Source organism: Macaca nemestrina, chromosome 2 (assembly GCF_043159975.1).
Source record: "Macaca nemestrina isolate mMacNem1 chromosome 2, mMacNem.hap1, whole genome shotgun sequence".
NCBI lineage: Eukaryota > Metazoa > Chordata > Mammalia > Primates > Cercopithecidae > Macaca > Macaca nemestrina.
The window spans coordinates 113,865,059-113,889,250 of NC_092126.1; the positions used below are offsets into that span (position 1 = coordinate 113,865,059).

Here is a 24,192-nt window from a genome sequence, read left to right on the forward strand (position 1 = left end):
TCTCAACACTTTGGGAGGCCGAGGCGGGCAGATCACTTAACGTCAGGAGTTTGAGACCAGCCTGGGCAACATGGTGAAACCCTGTCTCTATTAAAAGTACAAAAATTAGGCCGGGCGCGGTGGCTCAAGCCTGTAATCCCAGCACTTTGGGAGGCCGAGACGGGCGGATCACGAGGTCAGGAGATCGAGACCATCCTGGCTAACACGGTGAAACCCCGTCTTTACTAAAAAATACAAAAAACTAGCCGGGCGAGGTGGCGGGCGCCTGTAGTCCCAGCTACTTGGGAGGCTGAGGCAGGAGAATGGCGTAAACCCGGGAGGCGGAGCTTGCAGTGAGCTGAGATTCGGCCACTGCACTCCAGCCTGGGCCACAGAGCGAGACTCCGTCTCAAAAAAAAAAAAAAAAAAAAGTACAAAAATTAGAAAAAGTACAAAAATTAGACAGGTGTGGTAGCACACACCAGTTGTCCCAGCTACTCGGGAGACTGAGGCAGGAGAATCGCTTGAGCACAGGAGGTGGAGTTTGCAGTGAGGCAAGATTCCACCACTGCACTCCAGCTTGGACAACAAAGGGAGACTCTGTCTCAAAAAAAAAAAAAAAAAAAAGTGTATAGGCATCATTCCCTCGCATGAGAGGGGCTCTGCAACTACCTCTGGCCCTCAAAATGCTAGGTTGGGTGCTGCTTACCAGCAGCTCTGCAAGACCTACTTCTTGCCTGTCTTGTACCTCGGGACTTGGATTCTTTCCTCTCCTCCTTTCTTCCCTGGACCTACCTCATACATTCCAAAGAGGTTTTGCCTCAGGGTTTTGCACTTTGCCTGGAATACTCTTCCTTCAGGGCTCAGTTTACATCTCAGTATGGCCTTTCTTGGCCGTTTAATCCAGAGCAGTCCCTGCCTCCAACCCACTTTTTTTTTTTTTTTTTTTTTTTTTTAGAGTCTCAGTCTGTCACCCAGGCTGGAGTGCAGTGGTGTGGTCTCACTCACTGCAACTTTCACCTCCTGGGTTCAAGCCATTCTCTGCCTCAGCCTCCCAAGTAGCTGGGATTACAGGCACCCACCACACACGCGGTTTTTTGTATTTTTAGTAGAGACAGGGTTTCACCACCTTGGCCAGGCTGGTCTTGAACTCCTGACCTCGTGATCCACCTGCCTCGACCTCCCAACTCACTCTTGATCACATCTGTTCCTTTTTTTGAGATTGAGTCTCCTGTCACCTAGGCTGGAGTGCAGTGGCATGATTTCGGCTCACTGCAACCTCTGCCTCCCAGGTTCAAGTGATTCTCTTGCCTCAGCTTCCTGGGTAGCTGGGATTACAGGTGCGCACCACCACACCTGGCTAATTTTTTATATTTTTTTTAGTGGAGATGGGGTTTCACTATGTTGGCCAGGTTGTTCTTGACCATCTGACCTCAGGTGATCTACCCGTCTCAGCCTCCCGAAGTGCTGGGATTATAGGTATGAGCCACAGCACCCAGCTACATCTGTTTCTTTCTAGGTTTATTATTATTATTATTATTGAGATGGGGTCTTGCTCTATCACCCAGGCTGGGGTGCAGTGATGGGATCACAGCTAAATGTAGCCTCCAACTCCTGGCCTCAAGTGATCCCCCCACTTCAGCCTCCTGAGTAACTGGGGCTACAGGTGAGTCACCGCGACCAGACGATTTTTTTTTTTTTTTTGTAATTAACCGGCACTTTTACTTGTCGATTGTCGGTCCTGCCCACCAGATGGCGATCTAGAGCACAGCTCGTAGCTATTTCATTCACCGCTGGGTCTCCGGTGGCTGGCCCAGAAGCAGCACTCAATAAAGGCTGTTTGAAATGGATGTCTTTATTTACAGAACTAAGAGTCAAGCTCTAGACAGTATGACAAGCCTCCTGGTAGGAGGGACTACCTACAGCAATGTGTCCATCCAGCCACCACCAGCCTCACTTCCAGCAGATGATAATGTTGGGGTCATTTTCAAGCCGCTCATCCAGCTCATGGTAGCTCATGCCTGGGTGGGGTGGTGGAGGAGAGGTCAGTGGCCTTGGCCTGGCCACCCTACCCTGATCCCACCCTGACTGCCCGCCTGCCTCCACCTGTCTTGCAGCAGATCTCGTCATAGCTGTGGCAGCCTGTATAAAGCCGGGCAGGGTGGCTCTGCTCTTCCCGAGACACCCGCACAGGATACTTCTGTAGTCGCCTGATGAGGTTCTTCATAAGCCCGAACTGGATCAGCTTCCTAGGGTGAGGATCAGAGGACAGAGGGGTGACGCCCTGGCCAGGCCTTCTCTCAGGCAGGCGAACCCTTTCCTGTAGTATCCCTTCAATTTTGTCTTTGTAGCCCACCATCTCCAGGAAGCCTGCTTGGATTGGCAGTGCCCCATGACCCAGGGCTCCTGAGAGACATAAAGGGTCTAGCTTTCCTCAGGTAACTCCCAAATGCCCCAGTGAATTCTCCTCTGACCGTTCATCAACGTGCTGCAGCTGCTGGGGGTGGCGGCCAATGAGGTCTCGCACAGTAGTGCCAGGGCTCAGGCTGCAGTATAGCTGGAACACATCCCGGAGACTGGCCCTCTTGTGCCCTGTGGGTGCCAGGGATCAGTTCACCATGTGGCCCTGCCCTCCCCAAGATGGCTTCCCCCAGAGCCCACCACTACCTTGCTTGGTCACGTAGGATAGACATGCCTCCTGCAGGGACTTGTCATCTACCAGGTCCTGGACCTTGGGCGTTGGGCAGTATACATTGGAGTACTAGAGGGTAGCAGAAGGCATAGGGGCCTGAGTGAGGGGCTTGGGAAGGTGACACAGCCCTGGTCTGGTCCAGTCACATGGTCCACTCTCCACTTAACCAAACCCAACTCACCTACCTGGAGGATGGACACCAGTGTCACGACGCCATAGTACCTGAGAGAGAGAGTTATGCTCAGCTTCTGAGGACCATGCCTTCCCGACCCTCACACCCAGGGCCCCTGAGCTCTTCCCTGGCTGGTGACCTTGTACCGGGTATGACTGTAGGCCCACTCACAGCAGGTTCTGGATAGCAATGCGCACCAGGTTGAGCTCCACGTCTGCCTCTGCTGAAATCTTCTGGACGTGGCGGAACCCATCAATGTAGGGCAGGATCTGGGCAGAGCAGGACAAGGTCAGAGGAACAGGATGAGGCCAGCGCTGTGGCCAGCCCCAGGTGATGATACCCAGGGAGGGATGGCATACTTGTTGTGTAGTGAGGTCCCACTGTGAGTTGAAGAAATCCTCCTTGTCTTTGGTAAAGACAGGTACATCATACTCCTGGGCCACCGGAGGGTCTGGCCGCTGCTCAATCACCTTCAAGTGGATGGTGTTGGACTCATCTGCAGGGGGTCCCATCCATATCCTCAGTGCCACTTCTTCCAAGAGGCCCTCAATTACCATCCAGGCCTCCCAGCATCCCTTGGGGCAAGCAGGTGCCTCTGGGTAGGGCTAATCTTTCTCTTTTTATGAAGTGAGAAACTGAGGCCCACAAAGAGGAAGGAATTGCCCAAGGGGCAGAGCTGGAGAGCTCCGCTTCCCCCCATCCCCAGTCCCAGCTCCATCATGCATTGGACCCTGGACATGGGCACCTCAGCCCATGGCTATTTCCTGCCCACCAATGTGTTCATGAGTCTTGTCCTTCTCCCTGACTGGCTGGGCTCACTTTCCCATCTCTCCTCTACCCTTCTGCTGTCCTTGCAGAGGCTGGCCATACCAATGGGCAGAGTGCACCGGCCCGAGGCATTTAGCTCCTCCAGCAAGATGGTCATGATGGGCACCAACTTCTGCTTGCTCTCCTCCGTGGACACGAAGCTGCTCTCTAGCTAGATAGAGCATGGACAGCATGGTGGGCACATCCCAGGACCCCTGGCTGGTTGGCTGCCCTGAGTCCTGAGCTGGTTGCCAGGGTCTCAGGTTTGGGGGACTTAGGAGACATGGGAACACCTTCCCCAACTGTCCGTAAACCCAAGCCCATCTCATTGCAGACCTCTAGTGTGGTCAGATAGCCAGCCAGCTTTTTAACAATGGGCTCGAGGGCGCAGGTCTTGGCCTGGGCATCACACACGAAGCCCAGGTTGAAGAGGAGGGCATTGCGGCTGTACTTCTTGTGTTCGATGCACACAGGACAGCCGATCAGCTTCTTTTCCATGGCTGTGCTAGATAATTGGAACAGAGTCAGGCCCCCAAGCCTGTCCCTTCCTCCTCCTGGGACAACCCCTGCTGCCCCCCGCTCACCCCGAGCTAGGGCCTCACACAGTGATAAGCTTGTTCTGCAGCTCTGGCTTGGTGATGATGTACACTTGGACTGTGTCAAACAGCTCTCGGGAGATGAAGTCTTCAGGGACCTGGGAAGGGGAGTGGCAATGGGCCCCTCAGTGGACATCTGTACTCGGTGTAGTACAAATGGTGACCTCCTCATGCCTCCCAAGCCCAAGTCCTCTTGTCCAGCGTTCCCCTCTCTCCCACCCACTCAGGCCTATTCTTTCTGTTTCCAAACACACGCTATGATCTCACCTCCTTCCTGGCTTCTGCATATTTGCTCGACCTGGAACACTTTCTCCTCCCTTATCTAAACTTCCTATGCATCATTTACTCTTCACTCAGTTCAGGGATACTCATGGGTCACCCACCTCACCTTCTGTGGGACCTGGAACCCCTCAACCGGATCCTTACAGCCCAATATCCTACAAACACTGCCAATGTGACGTATGTCTTCCCTGTCACACTGGGAGCCGGGGGGCCTGGGTCTGACTATCCTCTAGCCTCACAGTTGTCTGCGAATGAAGTAGCATGCCTGCGTACAGCACGGGAAACTACCGCCTTTAGGCAGCCGGTTGAGCTCTCGAGAACGTCCCTCTCCCCGCCCAGTCCCGCAAGTCCGGGTGGCACCTGATAGGTGATCTTGGGTCCCAGCGTGGGGTGGAACTCGCTGAAGAATATGCATTCGATGCGGCAGCCGCTGCCCATGGCAATAGCCAGGCCCAGGCCCGTAGCTCCTCGTTCGTCGCGCAGGGGCGTCCCCACCTCCTGTGAACACTTGTCACAGACAGCCCCGAAGCCCGTGTCGCTGGGGCACGCAGGCTCGCGAATCCCTCTGCCTAGCGGCGCCTGCGCAGCCCGACTCAGAGGCGTGGCTGCTGGGGGGCTCGTCCCAGGAAGTCCTGGGTGCGTAGACGTCGCACCCGGAAGTAAAGCGGCTCCGCGACGGAGCGGAGGTGCGCGCGGCAGGGCCCGGAGTATCCCGCTTTCTTTGGAGGAAACAACCGCATCAGATCTGCGCTGCGGCTGAGGCAGGCAAGTCCCTAGCGTGGAGGGGCAGCATGCCCGCAGCACTTGGGGAGGCGGTGCGCTAAGGGATTCACGCTGTAACTGGGACCGCAGCAGGGAACTACAATTTCCATAGTGCCCCGCGCCTTCCCAGCGGGCTCTACTGCCGGCGACGGCGTGGTACACGCTGGGATTTGTAGTCTTACATGGCTTTTCGCATCCTACCTGGAAGGCGGGCCAGCGTTTGGTACCAGTTAAGATGAGTACACGCTGACAGGCCGCCGGCCCTCGACTGGCATGTTGTGATCATTCCTGGTGCTGGTCTTGGTACTGTTCTTTCCTATCATAACTTATTGGAAGAGGGTGGCATGCCTGCCTTGCAGCCTTTTCTCCAGTGAGGAGTGAACAGTGGGCACCTGAGACCCTGGCCCTCGCTACTATGCTTTCAGGCTACAACCACTGGCACGGCTGACCATGGCCCTTTCTGCGGAGACCGAGTCACACATCTACCGAGCTCTGCGTACTGCTTCTGGAGCTGCCGCCCACCTTGTGGCCCTGGGCTTTACCATCTTTGTGGCTGTGCTTGCCAGGCCTGGCTCCAGTAAGTAGAATTCATAGCTGACTTCTGGGAAGGGAAGGGCCGCTTTTCCTGGGGAGGAAGGGCAGTGGGACTCCCGGTAACAGGCCTGGCTGGCTGAGGGAATTCGGTGCCGGAGCGATGAGTGGGGTGGAGCAGGTAGGTGTGGCCAGGGCACACAGAATTCCTGGTTTCTCTTTCCTCGTCTGGGTGCTCCCTTTGGCTGGTTCTCAGGAAGTGTAAGGGAAGGAGGGAGGACTGCCAGAGGAGTGGCAAAGCATGGCCTCTGATCCAGGAAGGGGCCAGGAAGAGGATAGGTGTGGGGTCAGCTTGTTGCAGAGCAAGAGGGGGCTCACAGTTTGGCAGCACCTCCTTGGGTGATGGGCCGCTGGTATTCCTCAACCCTTAAGGATTGGTATGGCTGGTTTCTTCTTGCCTCAGCCCCATGAGGCTTCCTCTTCTCATTCCAGGCCTGTTCTCCTGGCACCCGGTGCTTATGTCTCTGGCTGTAAGTAGTGGACCTGGGCAGTTCTTAGGGGTGGGAGCATGGGCATGGTTGGTGGCCCTGGCAGCCTCTGGATCTTTGTCTACATTTAATGTTTGTTTGGAAGAGTTGCATGCTCCAAATACTCCTGCCCATGGTATATATCTGAGACTTGAGGCCAGGCATGGTGGCTCATGCCTGTAATCCCAGCACTTTGGGAGGCCGAGGCGGGCACATCACCTGAGGTCAGGAGCTCGAGACCATCCTGGCTAACACGGTGAAACCCCGTCTCTACTAAAAATACAAAAAATTAGCCGGGCATGGTGGCACGCTCCTGTAGTCCCAGCTCGGGAGGAGAGGCAGGAGAATCACATGAACCCAGGAGATGGAAGTTGCAGTGAGCCAAGATTGCGCCACTGCACTCTAACCTAGGCGACAGTGCGAGGCTCCATCTCAAAAAAACCAAAAAACCAACCCCCCCACAAAAAAAAAATTTAGCTGGGTGTGGTGGCAGATGCCTGTAATCCCAGTTACTCAGGAGCCTGAGGCAGGAGAATCGCTTGAACCCAGAAGGCGGAGATTGCATTGAGCTGAGATCATGCCACTGCACTCCAGCCTGGGTGACAGAGACTATCTCCAAAAAAAAAAAAAAAAAAAAGACTTGAATCAGAGTAATTAAGACCCAGGTCAAATGGGTAAGGTTTGTCTAAGCACGAGGCTTCACCCACCTCTAGGTAGAAAGCTGAGACATTGCATTTTGATGTACTTCTGTCCCTTTTTAATTTCTGGTGATGCACCTAACTTTCCCTGAAATAGTGCACCCGTGTGGCCAGCTTTTGCCAAGAAATTGTATCCAGCCCCACGTTAGGGAAACAAAGCTTGTGAATCATTTATAACTGCCACATCTCAAACCTTGTGTTTGCTTGGTAACACAGCACAGATGACATTTCAGACTGGCACCTAGGAGGAAGTGTGGAGATTATTCAGGGCACATATATCGTCCCAGATGGGGTTTTCCACTCTTGCCCCACCAAATGGATAGTCTTGTCAGTGGGGAGAGAAAGAAAAAGGGGAATCAGCCCAGGACTCACTGGCAGCTGAGGGTTACATAAAGCCCTCTTCCCCTCTTCTGGGGCAGTACCCTCACTTGAGCTTCCCATCCCCTGTCTCCTCAGTTCTCCTTCCTGATGACCGAGGCACTACTGGTGTTTTCTCCTGAGAGTTCGCTGCTGCGCTCCCTCTCACGGAAGGGCCGAGCACGCTGCCACTGGGTGCTGCAGCTGCTGGCCCTGCTGTGTGCACTGCTGGGCCTCGGCCTTGTCATCCTCCACAAAGAGCAGCTTGGCAAAGCCCACCTGGCTACGCGGCATGGGCAGGCAGGGCTGCTGGCTGTGCTGTGGGCAGGGCTACAATGCTCAGGTGGGGTGGGGCTGCTCTACCCCAAGCTGCTGCCCCGATGGCCCCTGGCGAAGCTCAAGCTATACCATGCTACTTCTGGGCTGGTGGGCTACCTGCTGGGTAGTGCCAGCCTCTTGCTGGGCATGTGCTCACTCTGGTTCACTGCTTCTGTCACTGGTGCAGTCTGGTACCTGGCTGCACTATGCCCTGTCCTCACCAGCTTGGTCATTATGAACCAGGTGAGCAATGCCTACCTATACCGCAAGAGGATCCAACCATGAGCTCTTCCCAGCCTAGGGGAAGCCTGGATTTGCCCCTCCCTGTAGGAGCTGGGGCTAGGGACCTCTTGAACTCTCTCAGCTGAGTCAGGGGACACCTCAGGCACTGGGACAGTTGGGCATTTGGAGGCCCATATGTGAATTCCTGCTCCTCATGCTGGAGTGCCTCCCATTTCCTTCCCCTCTCTCCATCATCCCAGAGGAACTTATGCATCATGTGTCTGGATGAAGCTAGGTCTGCAAGACTGTCTCCCCTGCAAGGCAGCTCATACTTGTACTGTATGTCCAGAAATTTCAGGAGAGAAAAAAGTAAAAATTTTTACAAAAATGACTGAAAAGATTGATGAGAGAAGCAGCCCAGAGTTGGGGATGGTTCTTGTTAATGCCATCAGCATGGGAAAATGGGCAGCTGGGCAAGATGGGGACCCCTCCGATCCCTGGCTGTTCCCTATGGGGCTGAAGCTCTCCCAGCACACAAATCCCCAGGATCTAGCTGCTGAGCCTCCGAGGCCACTCTGGGCCCTGGCAGGCCCTAGAGCTGCAGCTGTGAATGGTACAGCTGTGTGTCCTTTCTGTCCCCCGGCTGTCCACTGTGCTGGAGTCTCCAGACTGTGAGGGTTAGATACATACAATAACAGGATGGGAGCTGGGGCTGAGTTGTCTCTAGGGGTGGCAAGCACTGAACATTCTGTCTTAGAGGTAAACCATGGATAAGAACAGCGCCTTATGATGGAGAGGCCCTTATTATCAGATCTAGGCAGGGACAGAAGGCCTCCCAGATAGGGGTTCGAAGGGAAAGAAAAAAGGAGTAAGAGTCTGAGGCAATAGCTCTTGGAAGGTTACTTGGCAGTGTGCATGTGGTGGTGGCGGTGGTGGGGAGCTGGGGCAATGGGCTTCTCTATCCAGGTGGAGTTACCATGGAGACAATCAAGTCCCTGTCTAACTTTGCAGTTGAACGTGATGAAGGGGCTGCACAAGGTGGCCTGACAAGAGCCCAGGAGTCATTCGTCAGAGAACTGCTTTATTGATACTGCGAGCCTGGGCTTGGCTGCCCACTCAAAGTGGTCCTGTAGAAAATACCTGGGAGCCGAAGCTGTTCTGGTCCAGAAGCAGTCACGGCCACAGCAGAGGGAAACAAATCCTGACAGGAACAGTCTTTCTGTGGATGGGCAGGGATGTGCAGCCCCAGGTCGGCTCCTGCATTTGCTGGGCCCCCAGAACATTTTTGGCAAATCCTTGCCTTGGCTCAGGGCTCTCGGCAACCAGTGTCAGATGTGAGGGCCGGCCCAGGAGCTGTGGCATCAGTGTCCCTGCAGCCACTTGCTTGGGGCTGCCAGCTGATGTACATTCTTACCTCAGATGAGGACCTGGACTGGCCGATGCCTCAGAGGCTCCAGGCCTGGCATAGTGGTTGTCTGGAGTTGGAACCAGGTAGCAAGAGTCCTGGGTAGTGTTGGCGAGAAACAGCAGAAGGCCATGGAAAGCCCCAGCAGGCCTTCTTCCCTCTCCTCAGAGCAGTCAGGTGCCCTGGAGTAGCTGAGAGGATGTCAAGGGGGGCTCAGGAGGGGAGGTGCCACACTCAAGGTGGTCTGGAGTTACAGCGTCGAGGGAGCTGCCTCGAAGGTAATTAGACTGGATTCTGGGGCAGCCCCCTTCCCTGGGGGTGTAGGAGCTTTGTCTGAGGGCAGGGGGCTGTCTACCTTGGCCCCAGACTCCTCTTCATCATCATCCATGCTGGGCCAGACGGACTGGTCCTCCACTCTCTTCAGCCGCTCATTGAGTGCCTTCAGGGCCAGTTGCCTGGGGCCAGAGGAGAGAGGACAGGTCACTCTGGGTTTGGCGTTGGGTCATGCTCTCTGCCCTTCTGCAGCAGGCTGACTCCTCACCGTACCACCTAGACTCCTCCCCCAGAATCCCATGTTTCCCCTTCACCATGCAGAGCCTGGGACTCCCCAGAGATTGGTTTAGGACCCACTCTGCCATCAGAATGATAACCCAAAGGCTCTAAGAGTCTTCCCTCCATAGCTGAGGCACCTCCAGGGTGAGAAGGTCAGCTGGGTATCTGTCAGACTGCCCACCAGGCCAGCCACCAGGAATGGTTCTGAGGGAGGTATCTAAGGGTGGGTGGAACTAGTGCCCTAGGGCAGATGGGTGGAACGGCAAGTTTTGGAGTTTCCAGGAGTTTCTGCCTGGGTGCGGGCATCACATCCAAGGGAAGGGTTATTAATTCTCCCCGTCTCCTGGTTAGGGGTATCTTGACCCTCCTGCCAAGGGTCAATGGGGAAGGCTGGAACTCAACACCTCCCTTGGCGCTCAGCCCAGGAAGCAGGGCCAACCTGGGTAAGTCTACCCATCCTAACTGATGCTAATATTCTCCCTCTCAGAAGAACCCCCAAAGCCACCAAGGCCCTTGTTAGAGCAGGGACTTTGAGGAGCCCTTGCAAGAGGAGAAGGAGAAACAGCCCACATGGGTAGGCACAGGCCAGAGCCTACTGCTTCCACAGGGTGTATCCTTAGGGGCCCCACTTTGAGGGCAGGTGGGAAAGTCCAACAGAAGAAGGTTTACACATGTGCTTGGGACCCTGGCTGACCAGAAGGTGGAGTGCCGCAGCTGCCAGGGAACCGTTTCAACAGTGACCACTGTGGACTCCTATGCCTCAGCCTCTCTGTGCCACCAATGTGGGGACAGCTCGTGTAGCCTTTCAGGTTCCAGCTGAGAACCAAAATCTACACCATGCCAGGGAACATGACAAGGGAGGCAACAAGGACACGGGTGTAGAAAGCCCTATCACACTTCCACCCTGCCCGTCAATCTCACATGTGACAAGTTGGCATAGACAGGACAGTCCTTCCCTGCTGCTACCCAGGCTCCCATCCTGGTGATGCCCTTGCCAGTTCCATCTAAAGCCTGCCAAGGCAGAGAGCGAGTGTCACACTAGTCACTTCCTCACAAGGACCAGAGAGACAGGAAACCCTGCCTCCCTCTCCTGGTAGCCCTTTGGAGTAGGGCGTGGCCATGCAGTCAGACGTCAAAGTGGCTGGAGGAATAATCCCCACCCCCATGTAAGCTAACAACCATAAGGCTATGCCAAGAACCCGCCTCTTGACCCTCCCTTCCTCCCCACCAACCTGCTTCCCCCCCATCCATTTTCTTGGGCCTGGGCAGAGGTTTTTGAATGTCCAGCGAACCCTAATAATCCAACACCTCTCTGTGGAGGAGGGGTCCCCACTGGCCTGGCGCCACCTGAATAGCTCTGGGGGACAGTTCAATTCCTACCAGGCCCAGCTCTCCTGGCCCCAACTTTAATACCAGCTAAGGTTAAGACAGACTTCTGTCCTTAAGGCTTATCACCTATAAAGACCCAAGCTCTAGAGCCCAGAATTATGCTCTACAGCATGCTGTATATACTTTTCAACACCTACCACACCTTGGGCCCATAGTGATCTGTGGCCCTTCCCCAGCTGGAACTCCTTCAAGAAAGGAATGTGTCCCACACTCAATTCCACAGCCCAGTGGAGAGTAAATACAGGGATAACTGCAGCTAAATTCATAGAGCTTTCTGCCACGACCCCATTCACAGGTAAGCAAAAGCAGGAGCCTTGGCAATGCAAAGGACAAAGCCCGCCCCAGATTTTACTACTGAAGTAATTGCCTCAAAACACTCAATAATAATGTTGGAAATGGAGCTGTGGATCTTGTGAAAGCTGGGACCACTTTGCTGGCTCCACAGATCTGGGGGAGAGAGAGAGAGCTGAATTTAAAAAGACCCCTCCTGCCCTGGCCAAAGTGCATTTAGTGAAGAATTCAGCTGGGACTCCTGATGCTGTGGATGGCTTGGTTTATAGATAATGAAAGGGTCATCGCCACTCCCTGGTGTAGTCAGCAGGCTCCCTCAGTGGGTCATGTAGCCTGTGTCTGGTTTTGGTGACACATGCCTGCTGGAGACGGAGGTAAATGTGGCAATACCCCAAGCTTCCCTCTCGATAAATAAGTGGCAGAGAAGCACAGCATCTGAGTTAAAGCCCAGGAAGAGGATATAGCATTTGGAAACTGGAGTGGCCCAGATCACCTTTCGAGGACCCCAGGCCTCCTTCCCTTTCCCTTCCTCACAGGGAAAGTACCAGCAGGTTGCTTCTGGCTCCCAGGCCCAATGTCTAGGATTCTGAGATTCTGAGGCAAGGCCAGGGTTCTGTGTACCTCCACTGGGCATTCACAGCACCAAAGGAAACTGCATTTCTTGAGACTTATTAGGTGGCCACAGTGGTGAGGAAAGTGCCTCGTGGACCCCAGACACCTAACTGCTGAGTTCCTCAAGGCCAAAGACTGATTTTATTTTTCCAGATCTGCCCCAACACCTGACTGTAGGTCTCCACCTATGTACGGCAAACACCTCAACAGATGGTATGTGACTCGACCAGTATGCTCCTAGCTTGACAAGATTTTGGAAAATTTCACAGTACCTTCTCCGCTCCGCGTCTTGAGGGTCTGTGCCTGGCAGGCTGATGGTGATGGAGGATGGGGCACCCACATCGTAGCGCTTCACCGTCTTCTGGCATATCTTTACCTTCACCAGAAGGCCGTGCACCAAGTTCGCCAGCAACCCCACCACAGGCTGCAGGATCTCAGGGAAGAAAGTGGCGAAAGCAAAATGGTCAGCCATGTCCCCTCGGCCCCGGCTGTGGCGCTGGTAGAAGCGAAGATACACCCAACTGGAGAGCAATCCGAAGCCATAGGAAGCCAGTGCTGGGCTCTGGAGCAGTGTGGCGAGCCGCAGCAGGAGCAGCAGTGCCAGCAGCAGCATGGGCATCACACTGACGCGCACCTGGGGCACTCGCAGGACCACACAGTCCCCCATGGTTTGCTTGAGTGCCACCAGGACACCACCTAGGAAGCCCAAGGCGCCGTGGATACGGACAGTGAACAAGTAGACCAGGTTGAAGGAAGCCATGTAGGTGAGGAGGTAGGCGAAGGCCCCCAGCAGCCCTACAGACACATTCACCACTGAGAAGAAGATGAGCAGCTCCAAGGCCCCCCAGAGGGGCTCCAGCAAACGCCCAGCCACCACCACCGTGGTCAGGCTGATGGCCACGTCCCACACATGCTGCTCCATCAGCCCATGGGTGGCCAGGGTCCAGATCCAGAAGTTGGGGGGAAAGAGGTAGCCCGGGGTGACCGCCAGGCAGCCTGTGTCCACGGCGAAGGAGAGCAGGTAGAGGAATAGTACCGCTGCACACAGAGCCTTCACCACCACGCTGGCGCTGGCCAGGATGGCCCCCAAGTGCTGGCGGGCGCCTGGCAGGGCACGTTGCATCTTCCCGGCGGCTGTAGACCTGAGGAAAGGGTCTGGTAGGCCAGGGGCCTCCCCGGGGCCTCGTCCCAGTCCGGCCCCGATGGGAGGCCCAGGCCCGGCCTAGTCACTGGCCTATGGCCCTGGTAAAGGATCCGCTTCCGATCGGGTGGGGCTCTGGTCCCGAGGGGCCGAGTCGGGCCTTGTCGCCGGGCCGCAGTGTAGGTCCCTCGCCCGGGACCTGAGGGAAGGCCCTGGACGGCTTCGGCACGCCCGCCTGCCCACCCTGTAGGCCCCGTGCCAGGCTAGCCTGGCTGGCGTTGATCTCAGGGCTGGGCCTCCTCCATCCACTCCGAGGCCCTTCGGTTCGCAAGGGGGCTGATGCCTAGTTCCGTACCCGAGTCAAGCCTGGTCAGCTCCCGCTGGGCCTGGCTCCTGGCTTCGACCGTACCTCTTTCTCGGGGGGCCGACAAACAGGGGTGCTGCGCCTGCGCGCCCCCGGCGGCAGCGGACTGTTCTCTAAGCGCCTGTGTTCCGGCTCCTCTGCATGCTGGGATACGGAGTCCTTGGTTGCAGCCGGGGAAGAGTGGAACAGGGTTCTGGCTAGAACTACAAGTCCCAGGAGGCCATGCGCACGGATCGGTCCCGTCGTGGTGAGAGGGGACTGTGCTAGGACTTGTAGTTCTCAGGGACAGTTTCCGTCGGTTCTCAGGAGGTGGGAAGGGATGAATTAGCATCTCTAACCCCTGAAAGCGGCGGTGGGGGTTCGGGAAGCAACACAGCTCTAGCGCCCACACTTGCTGAATTCCCTGGGAAGAGTAGCTCTATTTGTGCATGTACCTCTGAGCGAGTGTGTCCTTGTCTGCTGGCGTGTGGGTGTGTGTCACTGTGTGAGAAACAGAACCTCCGTGGTCTGTTGAATGGCACCTGACCCAGGCTGGAACCCTTGCTCTGCCTTGGCGGCTGTGTGGCATTGGTTAAGTTCCTGAACCTTTTTGAAACTCAGTTTCATGGACCGTAAAATATAGATGATGACATGATCTTCCTGTCCTAATAAGTGGAAAGGGGTGTAAAATGCCAGTCCACCCTGGGTACTCAGCGAGTGTTGCCCATGTTGCCTTTGTTTGGTTTCTCCCACTTGGAAACATTTTTTGTTATTTCACGTTGCCTTTTTTCCAAGTGAGGTGGGCCTGGAGCACGAACCTAGGACTCCCTCCCGCACACTGACGAGGCTGGGCTGCCCTCAGTGACCCTCCTCCCCACTAGAGACTTCTGATCACTGCGGAGGAAGAGAGGTCTCTCCACAAGCCTGGGCCAGAAGTGTTCTGGCCCCACTTCACGCCACAGTGGCTTCTGACAGTGGTTGTGTTCCGTGTCTTTTTTTTTTTTTTTTTTGTATATTGAGTTACTTAAAAAAAAAACTGTACATATAGGCTGGACATGGTGGCTCATGCCTGTAATCCCAGCACTTTGGGAGGCCAAGGCGGGCAGATCACCTGAGGTCGGGAGTTCGAGACCAGCCTGACCAACATGGATAAACCCCGTCTCTACTAAAAATACAAAATTAGCCAGGCATGGTGGCACATGCCTGTAATCCCAGCTACTCGGGAAGCTGAGGCAGGAGAATCACTTGAACCGGAGAGGCGGAGGTTGTGGTGAGCCGAGATCGTGCCATTGCACTCCAGCCTGGGCAACAAGAGTGAAACTTTGTCTCAAAACAAAAAGCTGTACATATAATTAAAACAATTTTTGACAAAGTACTTTTATAAAGCACAGAATCCGTTCCTTTCAGCCACTGATTTCAGTGTGTGCCGAAGTGTGCATGGCCTACGGGTTACAAAGGGTGCTGATGCTTTTTTTTCTGGGGTCTGGGTACCCACTGGTTGCCACATCAGGGTAAGGTTGCCAGTTTTAGCAAATCAAAATACAGGATGCTCAGTCAAATTTGAATTCCAGATAAACAATGAATAATCTTTGAGTATAATCATGTCCCCTCCCCCCCCTTTTTTTTTTTGAGACAGGGTCTAGCTTTGTCCCAGGCTGGAGTGCAGTGGCACAATCATAGCTCACTGCCACCTCAAACTCCTGGACTGAAGGGATCCTCCAGCCTCAGCCTCCTGATTAGCTGGGACTACAAGCACACACTACTGTGCCCAGCTAATTTTTCAAAATTTTTTATTTTGTAGAGACATGGGCAGGGGTGGGGTGGCCATCTTACCCAGACTGGTCTTGTGAGCTCAAGCGATCCTGCTGCATCAGCCTCCCAAAGTGTTGGGATTACAGGCATTAACCACTGTGCCCAGCCCCCAGTTTTTCAGTATAGGTATGTCCCACACAATAGTTGAAACACATCCATACTAAAAACTCGTTCATGATCTGAAATTCAAAATTGGGTGTTCTGTATTTTATCCGACCACCCTATCCAAGATTGCAGGGGCTGTTGCAGGCCATGGGAGCTGTCTTGGGGGTTGTGGATTAGACATTGCTCTGCAGCAGACCCCTGCAGAGGAGTGAGAAAAAAGTCCCCATCTTGGCTGAGGGCTGGAAGCCCCTTCATCTATTTAGCATCCAAGCCCCCCAACCCCTGGTGGCCAACTCCTCTCTAAAATCTTTGCTGGTTTTTAGCCTTCTCACCTGGGGGGAAAGGCTTTCTCATCTTAGTTTGCTCCTCTGTGGTATAGGGATACACTAGTACCCACCCCAGAGATTGTGGTGAGGACTCAGCCGGGTGAGTAAAGAGTGAGCAGAGTGTTGGGAGGAGAGAGAGCACTGCGGTGGGAAGGCAGGGACACGTGTTCTGGTGGTAACAGGTTATAATTCTCTCCACATGAGAAGATTGCGAGGGTCACACTGACCAGGGTGAAGATGAATTTGGGCCTAAGCTTGAGCAGATTCACAAAAACGAAGTTTGGCCTATGGCTCCATTTTAAGCAGCTGCGGCCTCAAGCTCCTCTGGGCCAGGAGGGAGCCGTTGCTGCGCTTGTGGTCATGGCTTCTTGGAATAACAGGACTGGGTCCTCCAGCGCTCGGTAGGGACACTGGCCGGGTGCTCACTCATAGCTCTAGGCAGAGGACCTGTCAGGCCCTGGTGGTCTGACCAGACTGCCAGATTCACCTCCCCACTAAACCAGCATCTCTAATCTGTCTTCTTCCCTCCAGGGTCCTGGCTTTCAGGCTCTGGGAGGGTGTTTGTTTTGCTTTTTTTTTTTTTTTCTCTGAGACAGTCTTGCTCTGTTGCCCAGGCTGGGGTGCAGTGGCACAATCTTGGCTCACTGCAACCTCCGCCTCTTGGGGTCAAGCAATTATCCTGCCTCAGCCTCCCAAGTAGCTGGGATTACACCATGCCTGGCTAATTTTTTTGTATTTTTAGTAGAGACAGGGTTTCACCATGTTGGCCAGGCTGGTCTCGAAAACCTGACCTCAAGTGATCTGCCCGCCTCGGCCTCCCAAAGTGCCAGGATTACAGGCGTGAGCCACCGCACCCAGCCTGTTTGGCTTGTCCTTAAAAGACAGCTTTTTGAGATGATATGAGACAAAGTATGTCAAGGGCCTGGCACCTGTTAACTGGTGGAAGCAAGTATCATGCCCTGTGGTTGCCAGGGACCTGGGCTACCATGGTCTTGACCCCCAGCAGAGCACTAAGTGAGACTCTGAGGTCTTGGCCAACTGTCTTCATAGCTACCCAGTCCTCACCCCCAGGCTGATACAGTGGATGGGAACCATTTGAAGTGAAAATATGAACATTATTTAATAACTGATCTTCTGTAATAAACCATTTGAAAATATTTTACAAGGAATCACACACACGGTATTTTACAAAGTTTCTTTTTTGTCGCTGTTGTTTTTCCGACTTGTCTGTACAAAATAGAACAACATAAAAAGGGCAGAGAAAAGGAAATGGCCCCCTAGTCCCCCAACCCAAGGTGAGGGGCAGCCAGGTCGGGTGGGTAATGAGAAGGATTAGACCCAGCTGGGGGTTAGACAGCTACCTGATGGGGATTGTTTTGTCTGTTTTTCTGTTTTTTAAACTTAAAATATATATTTTTCTGTATATGTTTATTTTTATATTCTCCATTGAGCACCTGACTACACTACAGTTACACGCACGCCCCTGAAGGACACAGCTGGCATCCAGGCCGGGTGCACATGGACACCCACCCTGGCACCGGCAGTGGGCATGGACCATACACACACACTGAGAAAGCGACAAGCAACATGACATTAATTAACGAAGCCATTAATTAATGCATCACCCTCCCCCCTCCTCCCAGTCCATCTGAGCCCCATCACTACATCCCCTTGCCCTCAGTTCCCCACTGGCCCCCAGGCTGGGATGCCTTTGGGGGAAATGACCAGAATGAATGGTGTGAAGAGCTGTGCCCAGGCCCCACCTCTGTGTGTGCACAGAGCGTGTGTGTGTGTGTGTGTATGTTCAGCAGGGGAGGGGCAGTTTGGCCTCCTATGAGCAGGGAGCGTCTTTGTGGAAGTGGGAGGGAGATAGGGAGTGGGCACTGGCCTGAGTGTGTAAGGGCCAGATTGGGGGAAGGATGGCCCAGCCAGGAGAGACCAAGTCACCCCTGCTAAGGCAAAGGGTGATGTCTGGTGGGGGTTCCTCTGCCGAAAGGTGCAGGCAGTGGCATGTGGTCCCACTGAGGGCCTGACACTAGTGAGAAATGGTTACAATGCGCACCTGGAGAGGTGAGGGACACTTGGAGGACACTGGTGGTTAGGGGTGGGACAGAGGATTCTTCACCCCCTGCCCCAGCATTTGGCACTGTTTGACATTCAGCTTTAGAGATGGGAGGACCAGCCAGGCTGCAGCTCAGATTAGAGGCAGGTGGTAAGCAGGAGATGGAGTGTGCAGGTGCCAACCCTCCCACCAACCCCTCGCCCTGTGTAAGGCTTTGTAAGCCCCACCCCACCCCATAGTGTGTGTTTGTGCGTGTGCCCAGTGGGGTATGTCTGAGTCCAGTTTCCATCCTCAAGGTTCCAGGTGTTTATGGGGTAGTGTCTAAACTGGTATCACTGACTATCCTGACACCCAGTGGGTTTGGGGATGTGGCTGTAGGCCTGAAAGGGGGAGGAGCCCATGGGGGCTGCCCCAGAGCCTCTCTCCTGCTAGGATTTAAGCTGGGAGGCACAGGCTTCAAACTGGCCATCTCACCTTCCTCCACTATTCTCACAGAAACCAAGTTTGGGCTTGGGTGGGGCAGAGAGGCCGGGTCAGGAGTCCAGCTGAGGCAGGGTCCCCCCGCACATGAGCCTCTAGGCAGGGCAGCAGCAGAGGCCTGGTTTTGGCACCAGTGCGTGTGGCCTCCCTGTCCCATCCCACTGGGGGGTAGCCCAGCAAGGAAGAAGGGTCTGGGGACACTTGAACAGTTCAGAGGTGAGACGTGATTTGGGTGCCAAAGACCTGCGGCATCCCGCTTTGGGACTCCCCATCCCAAGGCGCAGACCAGACTCTCAGGGCCTGGCCAGCTCAGGTCCTTCAGTGAGGGAGGGATTAGGCCCTAAGGTGGGGAGTGTAGGGCAGGAGGGTGGGAAAGGCGAAGAGGTCAGGTGGCGTGGGGGGGGCGGGGCGCTCAGAGGCGGCGAGAGGCGTGGACGAGGACTTGAGGCTGCGGCCGGGGCGGCAGGCCCAGGAGGAGCAGCAGCTGCAGGGAGACCAGGACGCCCAGCGACGGCGGGAAGGAGGCCCCGCGGCCACAGTCTGAGGTATCTTCCTGCGGGGAGAGACAAGGAGCTGGTCGGCCTGGGCGCGCGCAAGGCCGAGGGACTTCGGGTCCACCGCCCCCTCTCCTCACCGTCGCGTTGTAGTCGAAGCAGATGTGCGGGCCTCTCCGGTATCGCGGTCTCTGCACTAGCTCACACTGCTCCGGGCCGTCCGCTGGGCATGGGTGGGGAGTCAAGGAGGCGGCGGCGGCAGGGAGAGGGCGCGCGGGGCATAAGGGGAGAGGGCGGCGGAGAGGGCGGTGGGGAGGGCGGCGGGGAGGGCGGGGGCAGGATACAGTGCGTCTCCTTCTGCAGCAGCCGGCCAGCCTCGCACTGGCTGCACAGCGGCTTCTCGGCCACCACGAAGAGAAGGTTGGTGTTGGTCAGTCTCTGCGCGTGAAACAGCCTGCGGGCAGCCCGGAAAGTCGGGCGTCGAGCTTGCCCCGCCACTGACCCGCCCCCGTACTGCGACCCCGCTCCTTCCATCCTCCCGAGCGTCTCGCCCCATTCACAGGCTCCGCCCCTGGCCTCTGGTCCCGCCCCACTGCCGCACCTAGAGCAGTTTCCGCAGTCGATGATGGCGTTGTAGGAGGCGTTTACCGAGCCGAAGTAGTACTGGGTCTGTTTCATGACGCAGCTGCTCTCGCGCGTCTCGGGGCTCCCCTCGGCCTCCGCGGGGTCTGCGAGGGCCCAGAGCGCCTCAGCTCCGCCCACAGACCCGGGCAAGGTCTCCGTCCTCCCTCAGTCGTAGGCCCCACCGTCCCCTTGGAGTCGTCTTTGCTCAGACTGGGAACCCGGACTTGAGGAGGCGCCTCCAAAGCCCTACCTACCTGCTTGGAACCAACTGTGGTAGATGAGGCCGTAGAGAAGCTGCTGGAACAGGGACCTGCAGGGCACGGAGAGGCGAGTGCAGGTGGTCAGCAGAGAACGATGCCGTGCCCTACTTCTCTTCTGAGCCCTACTGACCAGGGAGCACTTCTCTACCCACCTCCCGCTCAGGACTCACCAGGCGGCAGCAGAGGTCCACCAGGCCAGGTTAAGGAAGTCTGCAACGGTGGGCTGCAGTGGAGAGAGGGTCGTGGACTGCCACTGCTGCCCCTCGCCCTAGGTCACCCCCAGCTCTATCAAATGTCAGAGGTAGGGGGTCATCTGTGGGCAGGTCTCCCAGTCCCCCCCATCTCCAGTCCAGGCATCTCTGGGGACTCACCACAAAGACACCCCGGGGTGCAGCACCCAGGTTGCCAGGGGGCTGAGGGGCACAGGCTGCCTGATAGTCATATGACTCCTTGCGGGTGTAGAAGGAGTTATTGTAGAGTGCCAGCATCAGGTTGGCATCCACCTCACTGAAGAACCTGCCCACCTGAGAATGCCAGGAGAAAGCCATGGTCACAGGGCTGGCAGTGCTACACCCCTAGAAGGCTCAAATCCCTACTCTCTTCTTCCACTCTGTTCCTGATCCTCACCTGGTCCCACTGATGGTTCTGGTTGGACAGCACCAGGAATCCTCCATCATCAATGAGGACACAGAGTAAGTCCTAAGAGGTAGGGAATGGGGAGGAAAATGGACAGGGGCTGGGCCCCAGACCTTCCGCCCCAGACCTTCCACCCCAGGCAGTCCAGTGGTTCAGAGTTGGGGGCATCACTCCCCCAGTCCTGGAAAGGCTGTGAAGTCAGGGTGGGGATGTTGAGACCCACAGGCCAAGGGATGTGCTGGGAGTCGCAGCTGGGACTAGGAAGTCTGAAAGTGGGATAAGCTAGGGTCCAGGGTAGGTTCGGGGCATACACACCTCATTGTTAACCTCGCAGTCCATCTCACAGTGGCTGTTGGGGCCGCACTGCTAGGCAGAGAGTGAGGACCGTAAGCCACCCACCAGTTTTCCTCCCTCCCATCACCTGTCATACATCCTGTTCCCCAGGCCATCTGCAGCTGCCCCTGCCTCCGTGTAGGTGTTGGAGCCAGAGCGGAGGGTTGGTAGGAGTTCCAGGGGACTCCAGGAAGGGCACTGCTGGGTTACTGCTCCCGCCCCTGCCCAAATACCTGCTGAGGCTGGTCTTGGTGGGTACGGTTGCTGGCTAGCACCTTGAACTTCTCAGCCCAAGCTTCTAGGTCCAGCTTGACGCCCACCACTTTGGGGGAGAGCAAGGGACCATCAGTGCTACCTGCCCAGGCAGTACCCTGTCCATTGCCTGTTTCCCCGCCTCTGTCCCAAGCATTCACCTGCTGGCCTCAGTGTGCGCCTGCCTAGGCTGAGCTCCACAGCTGTGCTGACGAGGATGCCCACGGTGTCATTCTCCAGCTCCAGAGGCCTCAACAGGGCTGGGGGTTGGGTGGGGAAGTCAGGAGTGGGGTCTGGCAGCCACACTGACCACTCTATGCTGGGCCCTACAAACCCAGGAGTCCAATCCAGGGATGACTCCAGCCCAAGCACCCAGCACTCAGGACAGTGTTTGGCACAGTCTATCCCTCTCCTCACGTCTGCCCTGCCCTCAGGCAGCCTTGTGTTGCAGAGGGGCCTCAGAGAGCAGAGCCCAGTTCTCTGAGCAGATAGGGAAGCTGAGGCTCCCTGCCTGCTACTGGGCACACTGGGGGGACACTCACCATCCTGGTGTGGGGGCTTGAAGACATAACCGTGGTTATCCAGGCTGCGGCGGTAGAAGCTGGCATTGAAGGGCTCAGGGTTCTCTGTCCAGTCCTCAGCTGCCCTGGAGCACCCAAGAGGCAGATTGGTAGGTAAGGGGTCGCTTGTCGGGGACCACAGGTGCAAGGAGGCCTCCACACCAGGACCTGTGTGGTCTCCACAGGTGCAAGGAGGCCTCTGGGTAGAACAGATGCAGGTTCCCTGGCAGGGGCAGGGTTTGGGTAGTGGGATAGGTCACTTACTTGTTGGGGAAGACTCGGGTGATGCCACCGTCTGTGGCAGCGAACACGGCCAGTAGGCTGTACCTGGGGGTGGCAGGAGGGTGGGGTCACAGGCCTGCCTTCTGCTGGGCAGGGCCAGGGCCTCCAGGCCCATCCCAGCCTTCTGCCCCCACAGGCTGGGTGATGCCTACGTGTTGAGATCCTGGTCCCTCCACACACGCTCTACCAGCTGCTGCGTGATGCCCGTGTCCAAGATCAGGTTGTGCAGAAGAAAGTTGTTGCCTGGAACAGGAGGGGAGGGCTGGGGGTGGGGGTGTCTTCTTGCAGCTCCCTGTCCACTCTCGCCCCCACCCTCAAGGCTCCACCAGGAGCCTCCTCCATGACCTGGCCCAGGCCCAGCCCTTAGCTTGTGCCTGCTTATTTCCACACCTCCCCGGCCTCTGGGTTCCTCTGGGCTGGCCCCATGCTGCCTGGGCACTGCCCAGAGCCACCTGCTCTGCCAGACACTCACACTGCTTGGAGTCTGGAGTCACTTTCTCCATGAGCTCAATAAAGTTTTTCAGGAACTCGGTGTTGTTGTCTGAAGCATTCAGGTCCTTGCAGTACTCTCTAGGGGTGGGGAGGGGCAAGAAGAGTGGGCTTACGGGGCTGGACAGGGCAATGGGGTCAAGGCTTCCCAACAGGCCCACCTGGCCATTCACTGAGAAGCCCAGGCCTCAGGGAGGGGCACGTGGGTTCTTCCTGGCTGCAGCTGCTACATGCCTGACAGGCTGCTGGGATCTGAGATGGGGCAGAGCTGACACAAGAATGAGGGTCGGCTGGGCGCGGTGGCTCAAGTCTATAATCCCACCACTTTGGGAGGCCAAGACGGGTGGATCATGAGGTCAGGAGATTGAGACCAGCCTGGCTAACACGGTGAAACCTTGTCTCTACTAAAAAAATACAAAAAACTAGCGGGGCGAGGTGGCGGGCGCCTGTAGTCCCAGCTACTCGGGAGGCTGAGGCAGGAGAATGGCGTGAACCTGGGAGGCGGAGCTTGCAGTGAGCCGAGATCGGCCACTGCACTCCAGTCTGGGCGACAGAGCAAGACTCCGTCTCAAAAAAAAAAAAAAAAAAAAAAAAGGAGGGTCTACTTCCTCTATTCAGGCAGCTTCTTTCTCCTGGGCATGGCTCTACAGAGCCTCCCATCTCTCTGGTGTAGCTGGACCCAGATAGTGCACCTGGGAAGCCCCAGGAAATGCCTGGCGGCCAGCTCATCCACCTGTATGCCCTAGAGCATTCCCATGGGCACCAGGTGGGACCCGGGTACAAACACTGGCTTTTTGTCAGCCTAAGACCCCACCCTGCCTCTTCCTGGCTATGTGCCTTTAGGTAACTCACTCATGCTCTCTGATACTCGCTTTTTTCATCATAGCACAGAGGGTGTCAGGAAGTCAGTGGGAACATGTGGGTCCTCGGACTGGCTGTTCCCTCTGCCTGGAATGCCCCTCCCCTCAAGACCCTCACTGCGTTCAGGCTCTGGGTCCAGAGAACATGGGGCTGTGGGGCGTGAGGGGGGTCTGCTTGGGCTTGCTGCCTAGGAAGTCTTGGGAGCAATCCTTCTACTCTGATAGGTGGAGCTCTCTCTCTTGCCCGACCCCTCATTCATACCTCTGCCACCAGGGACCGCTTCATTGTCCTATATGGCACTAACTGTGGGGTTTTTGAACATGTGCCACTTTCCCAGGCTGTGGTAGGGCTCGTGGCTTGGTAAGGGCATGTGGAACTGGGTCTCAGGCCCCACTCACTCCTTGGCCCCCAGGGCCTTTGTGCAGTGTACAGCCTGCACCTCTATGCCTAGAGGCCACACTGGACACACCCAGGGTGACACCCACACGACTGTGCTTGAGATACACCAAGTCACTTGCAGACTCTCCTGTACACACAGTATGCACATTCACATTTGTGGGGTACTTCATTCACTCACCCTCCACATATTTATTGAGCTCTCCCGAGCCACAGACACAGAAATGGCAAAAACAAATAGGGTCCCTGCCCTCAAGAGAGCTTTCTTGGGGGTCACGTGGGCCACACAGGCTTTTTCACACCTTCCCACATTCACTGACGCACAGAGCCACCCCCACATTTATGCTCAGACTCTTACATACGTACATGGTGACTCACAAATACACACATCTACAAAGAATCACAGAAAAACTGGGTGCATGCACATACGTGCACACACAAAGGTGAGGCATGTCCAGAGCCCCCGTGTGCTGCCTTCCAGTGACCCTGGGGTCTCTATCAGCTGCATCCACCCACCTGCCCTCATCCCAAGCCTGAGTCATGG

At 55.9% G+C, this 24,192-nt stretch overlaps 4 protein-coding genes and 1 long non-coding RNA gene across 20 annotated transcripts in view; 2 read left to right on the forward strand and 3 right to left on the reverse strand.

Moving 5' to 3' along the window:
• Positions 1 to 1,816: 1,816 nt before the first annotated feature.
• On the reverse strand, positions 1,817 to 5,174 carry LOC105480490 (NPR2 like, GATOR1 complex subunit). Of its 11 annotated transcripts, none has more exons than XM_011739453.3 (11): positions 4,889 to 5,174; positions 4,253 to 4,344; positions 3,987 to 4,155; positions 3,714 to 3,822; positions 3,203 to 3,339; positions 3,015 to 3,112; positions 2,857 to 2,893; positions 2,647 to 2,740; positions 2,454 to 2,571; positions 2,086 to 2,228; positions 1,817 to 2,000 (listed from the first exon to the last, which is right to left on the reverse strand). In XM_011739453.3, the coding sequence occupies exons 1-11, from the start codon at positions 4,964 to 4,966 to the stop codon at positions 1,933 to 1,935; spliced, it is 1,143 nt and encodes a 380-aa protein (XP_011737755.1). In that variant the 5' UTR covers positions 4,967 to 5,174; the 3' UTR covers positions 1,817 to 1,932. The 11 variants fall into 11 exon arrangements, with proteins under 11 accessions (XP_011737755.1, XP_011737754.1, XP_070947866.1 ...); XM_011739452.2 differs by having other exon boundaries at positions 4,802 to 5,174; XM_071091765.1 differs by having other exon boundaries at positions 3,987 to 4,150; positions 4,635 to 4,942.
• Positions 5,158 to 8,921, forward strand: LOC105480489 (cytochrome b561 family member D2). Of its 2 annotated transcripts, none has more exons than XM_011739450.2 (4): positions 5,158 to 5,293; positions 5,716 to 5,867; positions 6,314 to 6,351; positions 7,503 to 8,921. In XM_011739450.2, exons 2-4 carry the CDS (start codon positions 5,741 to 5,743, stop codon positions 8,004 to 8,006), a joined length of 669 nt encoding a protein of 222 aa, XP_011737752.1. In that variant the 5' UTR covers positions 5,158 to 5,293; positions 5,716 to 5,740; the 3' UTR covers positions 8,007 to 8,921. The 2 variants fall into 2 exon arrangements, with proteins under 2 accessions (XP_011737752.1, XP_011737753.1); XM_011739451.3 differs by lacking the exon at positions 5,158 to 5,293 and adding an exon at positions 5,412 to 5,593.
• An 86-nt stretch (positions 8,922 to 9,007) lies between these two features.
• On the reverse strand, positions 9,008 to 13,315 carry LOC105480491 (transmembrane protein 115). The gene is made up of 2 exons (XM_011739461.3): positions 12,465 to 13,315; positions 9,008 to 9,803 (listed from the first exon to the last, which is right to left on the reverse strand). Exons 1-2 carry the CDS (start codon positions 13,313 to 13,315, stop codon positions 9,599 to 9,601), a joined length of 1,056 nt encoding a protein of 351 aa, XP_011737763.1. The 3' UTR covers positions 9,008 to 9,598.
• A 3,698-nt stretch (positions 13,316 to 17,013) lies between these two features.
• LOC105480493 (calcium voltage-gated channel auxiliary subunit alpha2delta 2) overlaps positions 17,014 to 24,192 on the reverse strand; it is a 140,697-nt gene continuing 133,518 nt past the window's right edge. For 2 of the 4 annotated variants that reach the window (XM_011739465.3, XM_071091755.1), the window contains 15 exons: positions 22,375 to 22,472; positions 22,055 to 22,145; positions 21,885 to 21,947; positions 21,603 to 21,706; positions 21,222 to 21,320; positions 21,042 to 21,130; positions 20,791 to 20,841; positions 20,467 to 20,538; positions 20,211 to 20,363; positions 20,010 to 20,062; positions 19,834 to 19,889; positions 19,557 to 19,683; positions 19,300 to 19,409; positions 19,096 to 19,178; positions 17,014 to 19,014 (listed from right to left, as the gene is read on the reverse strand). In XM_011739465.3, the coding sequence (XP_011737767.1) occupies positions 18,874 to 19,014; positions 19,096 to 19,178; positions 19,300 to 19,409; positions 19,557 to 19,683; positions 19,834 to 19,889; positions 20,010 to 20,062; positions 20,211 to 20,363; positions 20,467 to 20,538; positions 20,791 to 20,841; positions 21,042 to 21,130; positions 21,222 to 21,320; positions 21,603 to 21,706; positions 21,885 to 21,947; positions 22,055 to 22,145; positions 22,375 to 22,472 (1,390 nt within the window). In that variant the 3' untranslated portion in view covers positions 17,014 to 18,873. The remainder of the gene's footprint in view (positions 19,015 to 19,095; positions 19,179 to 19,299; positions 19,410 to 19,556; positions 19,684 to 19,833; positions 19,890 to 20,009; positions 20,063 to 20,210; positions 20,364 to 20,466; positions 20,539 to 20,790; positions 20,842 to 21,041; positions 21,131 to 21,221; positions 21,321 to 21,602; positions 21,707 to 21,884; positions 21,948 to 22,054; positions 22,146 to 22,374; positions 22,473 to 24,192) is intronic. The other 2 variants (XM_011739462.3, XM_011739463.3) reach the window with 1 other exon arrangement.
• Positions 18,915 to 22,174, forward strand: LOC105480492 (uncharacterized). 2 transcript variants are annotated; one of them, XR_011620058.1, is made up of 5 exons: positions 18,915 to 19,006; positions 19,319 to 20,140; positions 20,497 to 20,971; positions 21,646 to 21,730; positions 22,039 to 22,174. It is a non-coding gene; the product is annotated as an uncharacterized lncRNA (long non-coding RNA). The 2 variants fall into 2 exon arrangements; XR_986482.3 differs by lacking the exon at positions 18,915 to 19,006 and having other exon boundaries at positions 19,681 to 20,140; positions 20,497 to 20,531.